At 39.3% G+C, this 12,971-nt stretch overlaps 1 protein-coding gene across 1 annotated transcript in view; it reads right to left on the reverse strand.

The window, feature by feature from the left end:
• The window catches only part of LYPD6 (LY6/PLAUR domain containing 6), a 143,027-nt gene that overhangs the window by 18,050 nt on the left and 112,006 nt on the right, over nt 1-12,971 (reverse strand). The window contains exon 3 of the mRNA XM_011943065.1: nt 6,456-6,554. Coding sequence (XP_011798455.1) covers nt 6,456-6,554 — 99 coding nt within the window. The remainder of the gene's footprint in view (nt 1-6,455; nt 6,555-12,971) is intronic.

The raw sequence follows: 12,971 nt of genomic DNA on the forward strand, positions 1-12,971 counted from the left end.
CCTATTTTCTTTTAAAAAATATTCCTCCACATTTCTTAATGAACCTCTCACTTGAGGAACTTCTTTTAAAACTAATCACTGAAATTCAAGAGGCAATGTACTTATTACCAAGGCCAACTCCAAAAAGGCAGTTGGGAAGGTATGCAAAGGTAGTGAGGATAGACAGGACTTTATGGTGAACAATGGTTAGAATAAAAGTGATAAGGCAGACCATCAAATGGAAGCGTCCCAGTTGAGGCAACTGGATTTGTAAAAAATATTCGGACAAAACATTGTGAACTGGAGAAGGTTAGATGCTCTCAGTGTATGAAAAATGTCTTGTATAGGCTGATAGAACTTAAGGGTAAAAACTTGCTGGAAAAGTTCTAAGACTAATTCCGATAATTACAAAGCCAGCTGAAATGGACTGGCTTACATTGTCTTACCAAGAAACAGAATAAAATTTAAAAAGCCAATTAAAATGTAAACAACAAAAATCTGTGTGAAAGCATGGGCCTGCTGTTGTGGACTGGATTTAAAGAGCAAGGTACCAGAGAAAAGACAAGCCCCTTGAGTGGTGCCTGACATTCTATACCTGTTCTCCCCTCAAGGCTTTTGCTGATTCAAAAACTGCACAGGTGGAGAGGCTGAGAAACCAAGCAGAAAGCTCTGCTAAGGGACAGAGAAGTAGGGCAGCACCTTCATCAGTCTCTAGGGGACTGGGAGCACAAACAGGAGATCAGAGCTAGCGGGGCAGCCACAGGAGAAAGGAGGTTCAGAGAAGCAAGACTGATAGTCTCCACATAGAATTCCAGGACGGCAGTTATTTAGTTTCATCACTTTAAAAAGGTCATCTGGTTAACTTCTACCTTCTATTGTTTCTGTCAATACTAGGTGCTGGCAAGATTGTGCAGCAACTAGTACCTGCATGCACTGCTGGTGAGATTATAAGTGGTACTGTCATTTTGCAAACGGTCAGGCAGTATTTAGTGAAGTCAACGCTTACATACCCCATGCCTAGCAATCCCACTTCTGGGAAAGACCCAGCAGAAATGCATATGAACATGTACCGAAAGAGATACAGAAGAATGTTCATAGTATTAAGAAACTGGAAACAATCCAAATGTCCTTCAATAGTGGAACAGATGAATTTTAGTATATCCATATAATGACCTACTATACATCCCTGAGAAAATATGACTGTGCTGCTCAAAAATCATAGAGAAATTTCACATACATAATGTTTAAAAGCAAGGAGTACATTCTATACAACTCCACTTATATGATGCTCAGTGATAGTAGTCTCAACATTGTTACCTTTGGGGATGGAGTATAACGACTGGGGCACCCCAGTAACCTCTGGGGTTCTATTGCTATGGGTGGAAACACGCATGTTCACTTTGTAAAAATTCACAAATTGTGCACTTATGATCTCTTCACTTTGCAGTATGTATGTTCAACTTTACTTTAAAATTACTTTTAAAAAGGAGGAAGTCTAAGACTTTCACTGAGCAATATGACAATAATATGATAAGAGACATCAACTGAAAACATCTTATTACAGAGCAGCCAGAAGTGTTGGATAAAATGTAACCAACACTTTTTGTAAATGTACAAATGAATTCCCCCAAAAGGAAAGTGTCAAGGTCCAACACTGGATAAGGTACTGATTTCTCTCTCCTAGGGAAAGAACAATGTTAAAAGATAAGCCATAATAAATTGCAAGGCGCTGGGTCCCTATGGGATTCAGAGAGAGAACAGAGACTCCTGTATAAGTGAAAAAAAATTGGAGGGCTATATTCTAACTGTAAAATTGCCTAAAAGGAAGAAAATTCCACCCTTAGGTTAAGTCAAACACAAAGGTTGTCTGTTTCAGCCTGGGCTATGTCTGAAAAAAGTCAACAATAAATCATTTCTGAAAATTTGTAACCATGGTCTTGTCCTCAGTTGAGCTGAGGATCACATTTACATTTCTTGCTTGTAGCAAGAACCATCAGGCAACTGATCTGGAAAAAGCCATCAAGGGATATGTCCAGCTTTTTCTTTACTTTCACAGAAAAACCGTGAAGAGCATAGAAGCTGGAGCCAAAAAGAGTATGTGTCCTCTAACTCAAAAATTTCCTTCCCCTGATTATATATCAGCAATACTTTCAAACGGAGATTTTGCCTTAGAGGGAGACATCTGTACTCCATAATTAAGAAGGAACATAATGTCTTCGGCTTAGGTATCCTCCACAAAACAGGCCTTTTTAAAAACTGTAATGTCTTTGACTTCACATTTAATTCCACAGACTTTTAATAACCATTTATACAGTCCCTCTCTCTAGGACCTTTTCATCTTGCAGCACAGAGAAAAGTCATGGGCAAACGTAGATCCAAGCATATAACACTCTTGTTTTAGATCATCAGTTCCTTCAACTGGCCCCTCACATAATATGATTTCAAGATCCTTTTCCATTCTGGCTCACAAAGTCAAGAAAAATTGGACAGATTTATGAGTAGCTGATGAAATTAAAGTTGTTGCAAAGGAAGTGCTCAGAGACCAAATATGAAATGGAAGCCAAGCAAGTCAACCAGAGTCAGTTATGGAGAGCATCTTAAGTTTCCGCTTCTGGGAAGGAAGTATGGTACTATGAATCTGGAAGCACCAGAGGCACAAATAATGTAATGGAGGAGAATGCACTTATATCACACACCTTCTGAAAAGAAGAGGGACAGGGAACCTGAATTAGCTACAGGTGTGTCCAGCTGATGCCGCCACTGCCAAAAGAGTGATTCCAGTCAGGAGGAAGCTTTCCTGACACTTACTTGGCCAAACAATAACACAAAACAAGTCTGAATCCCTGAATGTCAGTTGCTAAGATACACTATGTCTCTATCCACATGCAAGTGACTGAGGTCAGCTTTAGAAAATTCATGACATTCAGTGAATCCCCTAAGCAATTTGGGGTGTGCACTTATTCCGTGTATATAAGATTGAATACTTAGGTGAGATGGTTTTTTCCTTTCAACAAATTATTTTCACCTCAGGTGATAATTTAAATCTAGTTAACTATGTCACAAAACAAACCAAAAAACTAGGAATGTCTTAGAATTTCCATATCTCAGTTGCCCTTCCTAAGCCCACTGGTAGTCCTAGAGCTGCTTCAGACTACTAACAAACAGAAAAACCTAGAGTTAGCTAGTAGTGAAATATATTTTCTATTTTAATTTATTAATAAAATGGCAATATTTCCATTGTTAGAAAAATCTGAAGAAAACCTGGAGGAAAGAGCAGAAGACTCATGGGAAATAGGGCTGGCCTAGCAGGAAGCTGAGTGTGGCCTCACCCCTTCTCGGGTTATAGCTTTAAGTTCCCACGCCTTACCCGATGCTCAAGGCCCTACAAAAATCACCTGGCTCCACTATTTTGGGTCCATAATCCTCTCATACAAACTAGTTGCTGCTCCCAGGTCAGGTGTCTCCCCATCCACTGAGCACACCTGGGGAATCTTGTCTCTACACCTTTGCTCTGAGTGAGCTCCTAGAAGACATGTTCTCTTCAACGCTGGACCTCCAGTTCCAAGTTGCTGAGCTACTGCAATCTTCCCAGCACGTGATGCTGTCGCTGGCCACCTCAGTCCCCAGCCAGTAGCTCTTCTTCCTGTAAACTCCCACTGTGCTTAATGCCAGGTTCCACTTGGCACTTACCTTTGTCCTGCTAATTTTGACATCTGATATGTTCAGATCCTATCGACCCAACTAAACTGCCTGATCCCTGAAAGAAGAAACCAGATTCCAATCTTTCAATTTGTAATTCCCCAAGGGGCCTAGCATGATTGTTTTGTATTTTGAACCTCAGTGCAAGACTTTCTATTTATCCCTTTAAATTGAAGGACAAAAAGATAAAAGTAGAGGGGAAAAAAGAGAAAAGGATAAATTGTGTAGAGACCACTCTGCAATACCTTTAGGTATCTGGACTTTGAAATGATAGATTATGACCTCAAAAGAAAGCATCAAGATGGAACTTCCTCTTTTCTCTGAGAGGCATTCAAGCAGTGTTTCTGGTTCCTTGTTTTTTCTTTTTGACAAGGATATACTTGTATACCATCAAACGTGGCCCAGAGCCTACACAGAATACCAGTTCACATTCTTTTTTCCTCTGCATTATCTCCACTAAGGTTACCTCAAAGCTCAGTCAGTACCAGAAGAAGCACAGTCACATTTTGCTATGGTCTGAATGTGTCCCCCAAAGTTCATATGCAACTTAATCACCAATGTGAGGATATTAAGAGGCGGGGCGTTTAAGGAGTGATTAAGTCATGAGCCTGGAGCCCTCACGAATGGGATTAGGGGCCTTATAAAAGGGCCTGAGGGAGTGGGTCTGTTCCCTTCCCCCGCTTTTGTCTTCTGTCATGTGAGGGCACAGTGTTCCTCCTCTCCAGAGGATGCAGCAACAAGGTGTCACCTTGAAAGCAGAGAGACGATGCCCTTCTAGAACCTGCCGGCACCTTGATCTGGGACTTCCCAGCCTCAAGAACTGTGAGAAATAAACTTCTATTGTTTATATATTACCCAGTCTGAGGCATTCTGTGATAGCATCACAAGTGGACTAAAACACACTTCCCATACACTAGCTCTAACCAGCAGGGTACCAGCTTCAAAAGCAAGTCAGCTAGCTTTATCGCCACAGAAGCCAGCCCAAAGACGACTACATATACAAAGCAAATCATCTTGGTTTTGCCTAAAGTCACTGTTCATAATGGTTCTCAAATTTAGTTGCATATTAGAACCATCTGGAGGGCTTTTAAAAATCCTTATGCCTACCTGGACCATTTAATATGAATCGCTGGGAATAAATCTAGGTGCTAGAGTTTTCGAAAGTTTACCAGGTAATTTCAATAGACAGCCAAGTTTGAGAAGCAGTGGTTTAACCAGATCTATTAGCAATGGTCATTCCATAGTGGGTAATGTTAGAAAATACTGGCCCATTTGGAAATGAATAGTGACTATAGGCAGCAATAAAACTTATTTTTGATTACTCAGATGGCTGGATATCTAGTTTTCAGTTAAGCCAATCTTGAGTGCTTCCATGTTTTTCTCTGTCCTGTAGACCCCATTATCATCTCTACCTAAAAGTAAACAAGAAGAGTCTAGAAATGATAACACTACATTTCTCTTATGTACAGGAGCTCCCTGTAGTTCTTGCCCCTGACTTTTCATTAGAATCAACTGCAATATTTAAAGTACCAATGCAGGGCCCTAATCTCCGAAATGCTGGTTCAATTTGTGTACAGCTGTGATTCTTAACTCATCACCTGACGACCCTTTAGAAATACAAATTCTCAGGCCCTATCTCAGACCTACTGAATCAAAAATGTAGGTGTAGAAGGGTGTGGGAGCAGAAATCTATGTTTTAATAAGCCCTCTGGAAAATGATGATGTTGCTGAAGCTTGAAAACCACTGGTCTAGGCAGGGCAAAGCTTTCAGTGATTTCTTTGAAAAGTTTCACAGGTGTTTCTACTGCACACCCTAAGTGGAGTTTCCAGGGTTAAAGAGAACTAGCTTGGATAGTTGACATTTCCTTTAATTTTGGTTTCCATGCTCTCCCAATTTCTAATCCTCCATGAGAAGCAGACTACCACTCACTGGGCTGAATATGAGAACTCTTGTATAATTCCCGTGTTATGCTGAAAAATAATGGATTTGGTGGTGGTGTGTCCAAGCCATTTTAACAACTGAATTAGATCAGCAGTGAAACCCATCTAACTACTCACTCAAACATTTGTCAGTAAAATTCCCTGTCCTCATTATCTCTACCCCACCAAATAAACAGACTTTCCTCCAAAGTAAAATAGCCAGTTAACAGTGATTCTGTAGCCAAATATAACCATCTATTTTTTTATAGGATAAAAGAGACATGAATATAATGGGTATTTCTTTATTTTGAAATGGGCCTTTGGGTCAAAATTCCATGCTTCACTTCAGTGTTCATCTCATCCTTCAAAAAAAAACTTAATAGTTTAAAAATCTCAAGGGATTTTATTTGTGCAATGATGACATTTAGAATTCTAAATTTTAGAGACTGCGTGAAAGTCTCTGGCAAGATATGTAATCAATGGAATCTTTATATGAACATCAATTCATACATTACATCAAAGAGGTTACTATGCACTGACTAATGCCTCAAAGAGTGGCAGACAGACTGGCTGTTCTCTTGTCCTACATTTCACTGGACCTGGGGGTAGAGGGGAAGGTATTACCTCCTGTGGAGTGCCAAAAACACTTCACGAGAAGGGAAACAATCCTATGGCTCAGTTTATGTCTCTGAGAATCTCTGATATGTTACTGGTGTGGTACAAAAGATCTAATAGCCTTAGAAAAGAGGAGCAGCTGAGATTGCAAGCATGCCTCTCTTTATACATGCACCAAAGTCAAAAGGGCTGTTCACTCATAGACAGCCCAGGGGACCCCAATCAGTCTACTGTGAGTTTACCTCGAGGGCAGTAGATGTCTGGAGCCCATCGGTTGCACTCATAATTGTCTGCTGCCTTTTCACACGTGAAACATTTAAATCCACCAGGATATGGTGTGGCTAAAAAAAAAGAATTAAGAGAAAAGATTAATTTTTAGACAAGGCACAGAATCCTGTGAAGTTTGATGTTTTCTTCATTTTAAAGAAAGGATTCTCAAGACAACTTAAGCAGTTTCTTAAACATTCAACTACCATATGACCCAGCAACTTTACTCTTGGGCATTTATTCCTGAGAAATGAACATTTGTATTCATGCATAAATCTGTGTACAAGTGTCAACAGCAACTTTATTTGTCATAGCCCAAAACTGGAAATATCATCGATGTTCTTCAGTGGGTGAATGGCTAAACAAACTGTTGGACATCCATACTATGGAACATTAGTCAGCAATAAAAATGAATGAACTGTTACTACTTTCAACAACTTGGGTGAATTTCCAGGAAATTATTTGGAGTGAATAAAGCCCATCCCAAAAGGTTATATATTGCATGGTTCCATTTATATGACATTTTTGAAATGATTAGTGGTTGTCAGGGGTTAGGGACGGCAGAGATGGGAGTAGGGATGGACAGGTGGGGAGAGAGGTGGGTTTGAGGCCAGCAGGAGGAACCCTTGTGCTACTCAAAGTCTTCAGTGTCTCGACTGTGGTTGAGGATACACAAACCTATACATGATAAAATGAGGTAGAACTAAACGTACACACACAGAGTAAAATCGGGGAAATCAGAATGACATTGGTAGATTGATTGTATTGATATTAATATATTGGTTGTGATATTATGCTATAGTTTTTTTTTTCTTTTGGGTTTCACTCTCGTTGCCCAGGCTGGAGTGCAGTGGCATAATCTCGGCTCGTGGCAACCTCCATCTCCCGGGTTCAAGCGATTCTCCTGCCTCAGCCTCCCAAGTAGCTGGGATTATAGGCATGTGCCACCATACCCAGCTAATTTTGTATTTTTAGTAGAGATGGAGTTTTACCATGTTGGCCAGGCTGGTCTTGAACTCCTGACTTCAGGTGATCCACCCGACTCGGCCTCCAAAAGTGCTGGGATTACAGGTATGAATCACCACACCCGGCCTATGCTATAGTTTTTCAAAATGTCACCACTGGGACGAACTGTATAAGGAGTACATGGGATCTCACTGTATTATTTCTCGAACTCCTGGCCTCAAGGGATTTTCCAGCCTCGGCCTCCCACACTGCTGGTGTTACAGGCATGAACTACCACACTCAGCATCACTGTACTATGTCCTAAAATTGCATATGACTGTAAAATTATCTCAATAAAAATTTTAATTAAAAAGGCATTCTCTGGATTTCTAATAACTTACTCATGTCAACTTATACACAGATGTCAACATGCAAAGAAAAATATTGGGTTGAATCATCATGAAATTTCCTGATGTTTGAGCATTTCAATCTACAAAAGTGGCAATTTCTCTGGTACACTGTAAAATTTTTATCTGATCAGACCTGATGTCGTTATGAATCCCTGGAGATGGTGAGCCTTAGCTAAGAGAAGAGTCTTCATGGCTCAAATATATGCTGCCCATGCAGAGGTGACCCTCTTCAGGTGACTTTTGGACCCATGTCCATAGAAGCCAGATGCTGCGGGGACATGGGGATGAGGCACCAGAGGCTACCAGCTCTAGCCTGAGGACTAGGCCATTCCAGGAAACCCCACTTAACTCTTCCCACCACTCCCACTGGTGAGTTTCTTCTTCCTGCCTTCAGAAGGAACCATCCTCCAAGTGCTTTTAGTCTTTACCTATAAGCTCAGGTGGGGAGGGGTCACACGAGATTCGAGCTCTGGAGATTGTCAGGAGCACCCAGGGCCTTCCCTCCACAAAAAGATGAGGATCACCGAAGAATGTCAGGCCCAGCTGTTCTTTGTCCTTACCACTGATGTGCATTTAATTGCTTCTTAGCTCTAATCATTTGCTTGCTTCATTACTTAGAGTTTTGCCTTTCATAAACAAAACTTGTGTTGTTTAATTTGTAAAATTACCTGGCCTATTTGAAAGCTGCAAACACTCAAACACTTCATCTGCAGGCGCCAACTGTGCTCCCTCGCAGATGGCTGAGCCTGCATATCCCACTGGCGGAAATAATCATCTCAGGGTAAATTGCTCTGCCCACATGGAACCAATTAGATATGTTATCAAAAATAAATGAAGGAGAAGGCAGCAGCTTAAGGCCAGAACGATGGACCAGATATCACTCTGATTTTCACCTTGCCAAGAATAGCTGCCCATCTATGTACATGCTTGCATTACTTCACAGACCTGACTGTGACAATATCAAATAATGTATCATAATCAAAAGTCATAAGCAGTCTAAAAAAGACGAGTAATCAGAACTTTTTATGGGCCCATTTGCATGCTCTAAGTCTCTCACGTAACTCAAATTCATAAACAGAATGACAGAAAAAGTGCATAGATCATTTTACAAAATGATGGAAAGCAGCTTAGACACAGCCATCCAACCACTCCATTTTCATGAGGAAATTTTAATAGGGGGAAAATGTCATATAATTGTGATAAAGAGAAGTATTTTGTAAACTATAAACAAATACTTTTTATATCTTCACATTACCCACCTATAGAAAAATGGGTTACACTTGAATTGAAAGGTTCTATTTAGCTAAGGACAGGTATACCTTGTTGTATCACAATTCATTTTAGCACACTTTGCAAATACTGTATTTTTACAAATTGAAGTTTTGTAGCAACCCGTACTAAGCAACTCTATCGGTGTCATTTTCCAATTGCACGTGCTCACTTCATGTCTGTGTCACATTCGGGAATGCTTGAAATATGCCAAACTTTTTCATTACTTTTGCATCCGTATGGTGACCTGTGATCAGTAATCTCTGAAATACTATTATAATTGTTTGGGGGCACCACAAACTGCACCCACATAAAATGGTGAACTGAAGAAATGTGTATGTTTTGACTGCTCCATCAACCTGCTATTCTTCCATCTCTCTCTCTCTCTCCCTTTCCCTGCCCCAGACCTCCATATTTCTTGAGATACAACAATACTGAAATTAGGCCAGTTAGTAACCCTACAAATGCCTCTAAGTGTTCAGGTGAAAGGAAGAGTAATACAATTCTCACTTTAAATCAAAACCTAGATATGATTAAGATTGGTGAGGAAGGCATGTTGAAAGCTGAGATAGGCTGAAAGCTAGGCCTCTTGTACCAGTTAGCCAAGTTGTAAATGTAAAGGAAAGGTTCTTGAAGGAAGTTTAAAATGCTACTTTAATGAATACATGAATGTTAAGAATGTAGAACAGCCTTTTTGCTGATACAGAGAAAGTTTGAGTGGTCTGGATAGAAGATCATACCAGCCACAGCATTCCCTTAAACCAAGGCCTAATCCAAGGCAAGGTCCTAACTGTCATTAGTTCTATAAAGGCTCAGAGACATGAAGAAAGTGCAGAAGAAAATTCTGCAGCTAGCAGAGAATGGTTCATATGGTTTAAGGAAAAAATCCATTTCCATAACATAAAATCATAAGGTAAAATGCAAAGTGCTAATGAAGAAGTTGCAGCAAGTTATCCAGAAAATCTAGTTAAGATCACTGAACATGATGGCACTGAAAAGATTTTCAGTGTAGACAAAACAGCCTTATATTGGAAGAAGACACCTAGGACTTTCACAACTGGAGAGGAAAAGTCAATGCCTGGCTTCAAAGGACAGGCTGATTCTTTTGTTAGATGCTAATACAGCTGGTGACTTTTAAATTGAAGCCAATGCTAATTTATCATTCTTAAAATCCTTGAGACTTTAAGAATTATGTTAAATCTACTCTATCTGCGCACTATAAATGGAACAACAAAGCCTGGATGACAGCACATTTATTTACAGAATGGTCCACTGAATATTGTAAGCCCGCTGTTGAGATCTACTGCTCAGAAAAAAGTATTTCTTTCAAAACACTACTGCTCATTGGCAATACACCTGGTCACTCAAGTGCTCAGAAGGAGATCTACAAGGAAATTAATGCTGTTTTCATGCCTGTGAACCCAACATCCCTTCTGTAGCTGATGAATCAAGAAGTCGTTTTGAGTTTCAAGTTTCATTATTTAAGAATTTGTAAGCCTATAGCTGCCATAGATCATGATTCTGCTGATGAATCTGAGCAAAGTAAATTTAAAAACCTTATAGAAAGGATTAATCATCTAGGTACCATTAAGAACATTTGTGATTCACAGGAGGTCAAAATATCAACATTAACAGCAGTTTGGAAATACGTGATTCCAACCATCACAGATGACTTTGATTTCAGTAGAGAAAGTAACTGCAGATGTGGTGCACGCAGCAAGAGAACTAGAATTAGAAGTGGAGCCTAAAAAAGCGACTGAATTGCTGCAATCTTTTGATAGAAGTTAAATGAATGAGGTGTTGGCTTCTTATGAATGAGCAAAAAAAGCAGTTTCTTGAGATGGAATCTACTCCTGGTGAAGATGCTGTGAACATTGTTGAAATGACAAAAAAGGATTTAGAACATCATAGAACTGTTGATAAAGCAGTGGCAGGGTTTTGATAGGATTAATTCCAATTTTGAAAGAAGTTCTGCTGTGAGTAGAATGCTGTCAAACAGCATCACATGCTACTGAGAAATCTTTTGTGAAGGGCAGAATAAGCTGATATGGTAAACTTCGTTGTTGTCTTATTTTTAAAAATTGCCACAGCTACCTCAGCCTTCAGCAACCACCACCCTGATCATTCAACAGCCATCAATATCAAAGCAAGACACTCCACCAGCAAAAGGCTCAGATGATCCTTAGCATTTTTAGCAATAAAGTCTTTTTAAATTAAGATATGTACATTGTTGGCGGAACATGGTGGCCAACAATGCAATCTCAGCACTTTGGGAGGCCGAGTCAGGTGGATAGCTTGAGCTCACAAGTTTGAGACCAGTCTGAGCAACACGGAGAAATCCTGTCTCTACTAAAAATACAAAAATTAGCCAGGCGTGGTGGCAAACACCTGTGGTCCCCGCTACACAGGAGGCTGAGGTGGAGGATCACTTGAGCCCAGGTGGCAGTGGTTGCAGTAAACCGAGATTGCACCACTGCACTCCAACCTGGGCCACAGAACCAAACCCTGCCTCAAAAAAAAAAAAAAAAAAGGAAAAAAGATATGTACGTTGTTTTTTAGACATAATGCTATTCCACACTTAATAGACTATGGTATAATGTAAACGTAACTTTTATATGCACAAGGAGACCAAAAAATTTGCATAACTTGCTTTATTGTGGTTAATTGCTTTGTTGTGTTGGTCTGGAACTGATCCTGCAATAATCTCTAAGGTATTCCTGTACGTGTCTGAAGAATTAAAATATCAAAAACAAAACAGGTTCTCAAACGCCAAAGCCATGCAATACTCTTGCAGATATTTTAATTAATCATATAAAATATTTTAGGAAATTGTCCTGATTGGATACATTAAAAAACAGTTTCCCTATCAAGTTTAAAATACTCAATACATAAACAACTTTCAGAGATTGGACTTTAAAATAGCTTGTAAAATTTGAAGTGGAATGATCAAAGTAGACATTTTGGAAAAAAAAAGATATAAAGCATTTGTCAAAGAACAGCATTTCTCAAAAAAATGATCATCATATTCACCAAGGTTTATGGCTGCAAGCTACCCGTACCACTTCAGTTTGCATGATTAATTCACTGGGGCATCAAATTTTATCTGTTCTGTCACTGCAGCCAGTAAAATTTTTGGATGGAATATTGAATTAGTTATTCCTGGAAACTTTCCCATCAGAGATAAATTAAGAATTCTGAATGAAGACTGACGATCCAACTACTCCAAGAACAAACTTATTGAGACCCTAACCCTAGTAAGTTGTAGTGCTCCCAAATTTGAATTACTTAATAGACTTTTCAAAATGATCTTTTGTGAGACAAGTGACATACTAAATCAAACACTTATTTCTTACATAAGCAGGCCTGGATTCTGAAATTAACCCAAAGTATACTGAAATTTAAACAGGAATGGGGACTAAAACACTACGGCAGCAAAATGAAGCTTTGCTTAAATTCATTTATCTCTGAGTTTATCAGCACGTATCACTGACAATTAACCAAATTATCTCATTTTGGGTGAATTTTCTTTTAGAATCTACAGTTCCATTATCTGTGCACAGTCTCAATGGTTAGAGTTTAATATTTGCTTGTAGGAACTTTTATTGACATCTTGGCAGGTAATACCAATTAGTGAATAATCACACCCTGATTAATGACAAATCTCTGCAAACATACTGCTTTAAGTGGATAATTAAGGTATAATACCAAGTAAATGGTTAAATTCCTCCCTCTTCAGATATTTTGCCAAAAATGAGGTCTACAGATGAACAACTATCACTATCTCCAGTAACTTGCTAACTGACACTGCATCTGATAAAGAGGTTTTTTTTTTAAAAAAAAAAAAAAAAGGACAGAAAGAGGTTCCTA

The sequence above is a fragment of the Colobus angolensis genome, unplaced genomic scaffold, assembly GCF_000951035.1.
Source record: "Colobus angolensis palliatus isolate OR3802 unplaced genomic scaffold, Cang.pa_1.0 Scaffold215, whole genome shotgun sequence".
Lineage (NCBI taxonomy): Eukaryota > Metazoa > Chordata > Mammalia > Primates > Cercopithecidae > Colobus > Colobus angolensis.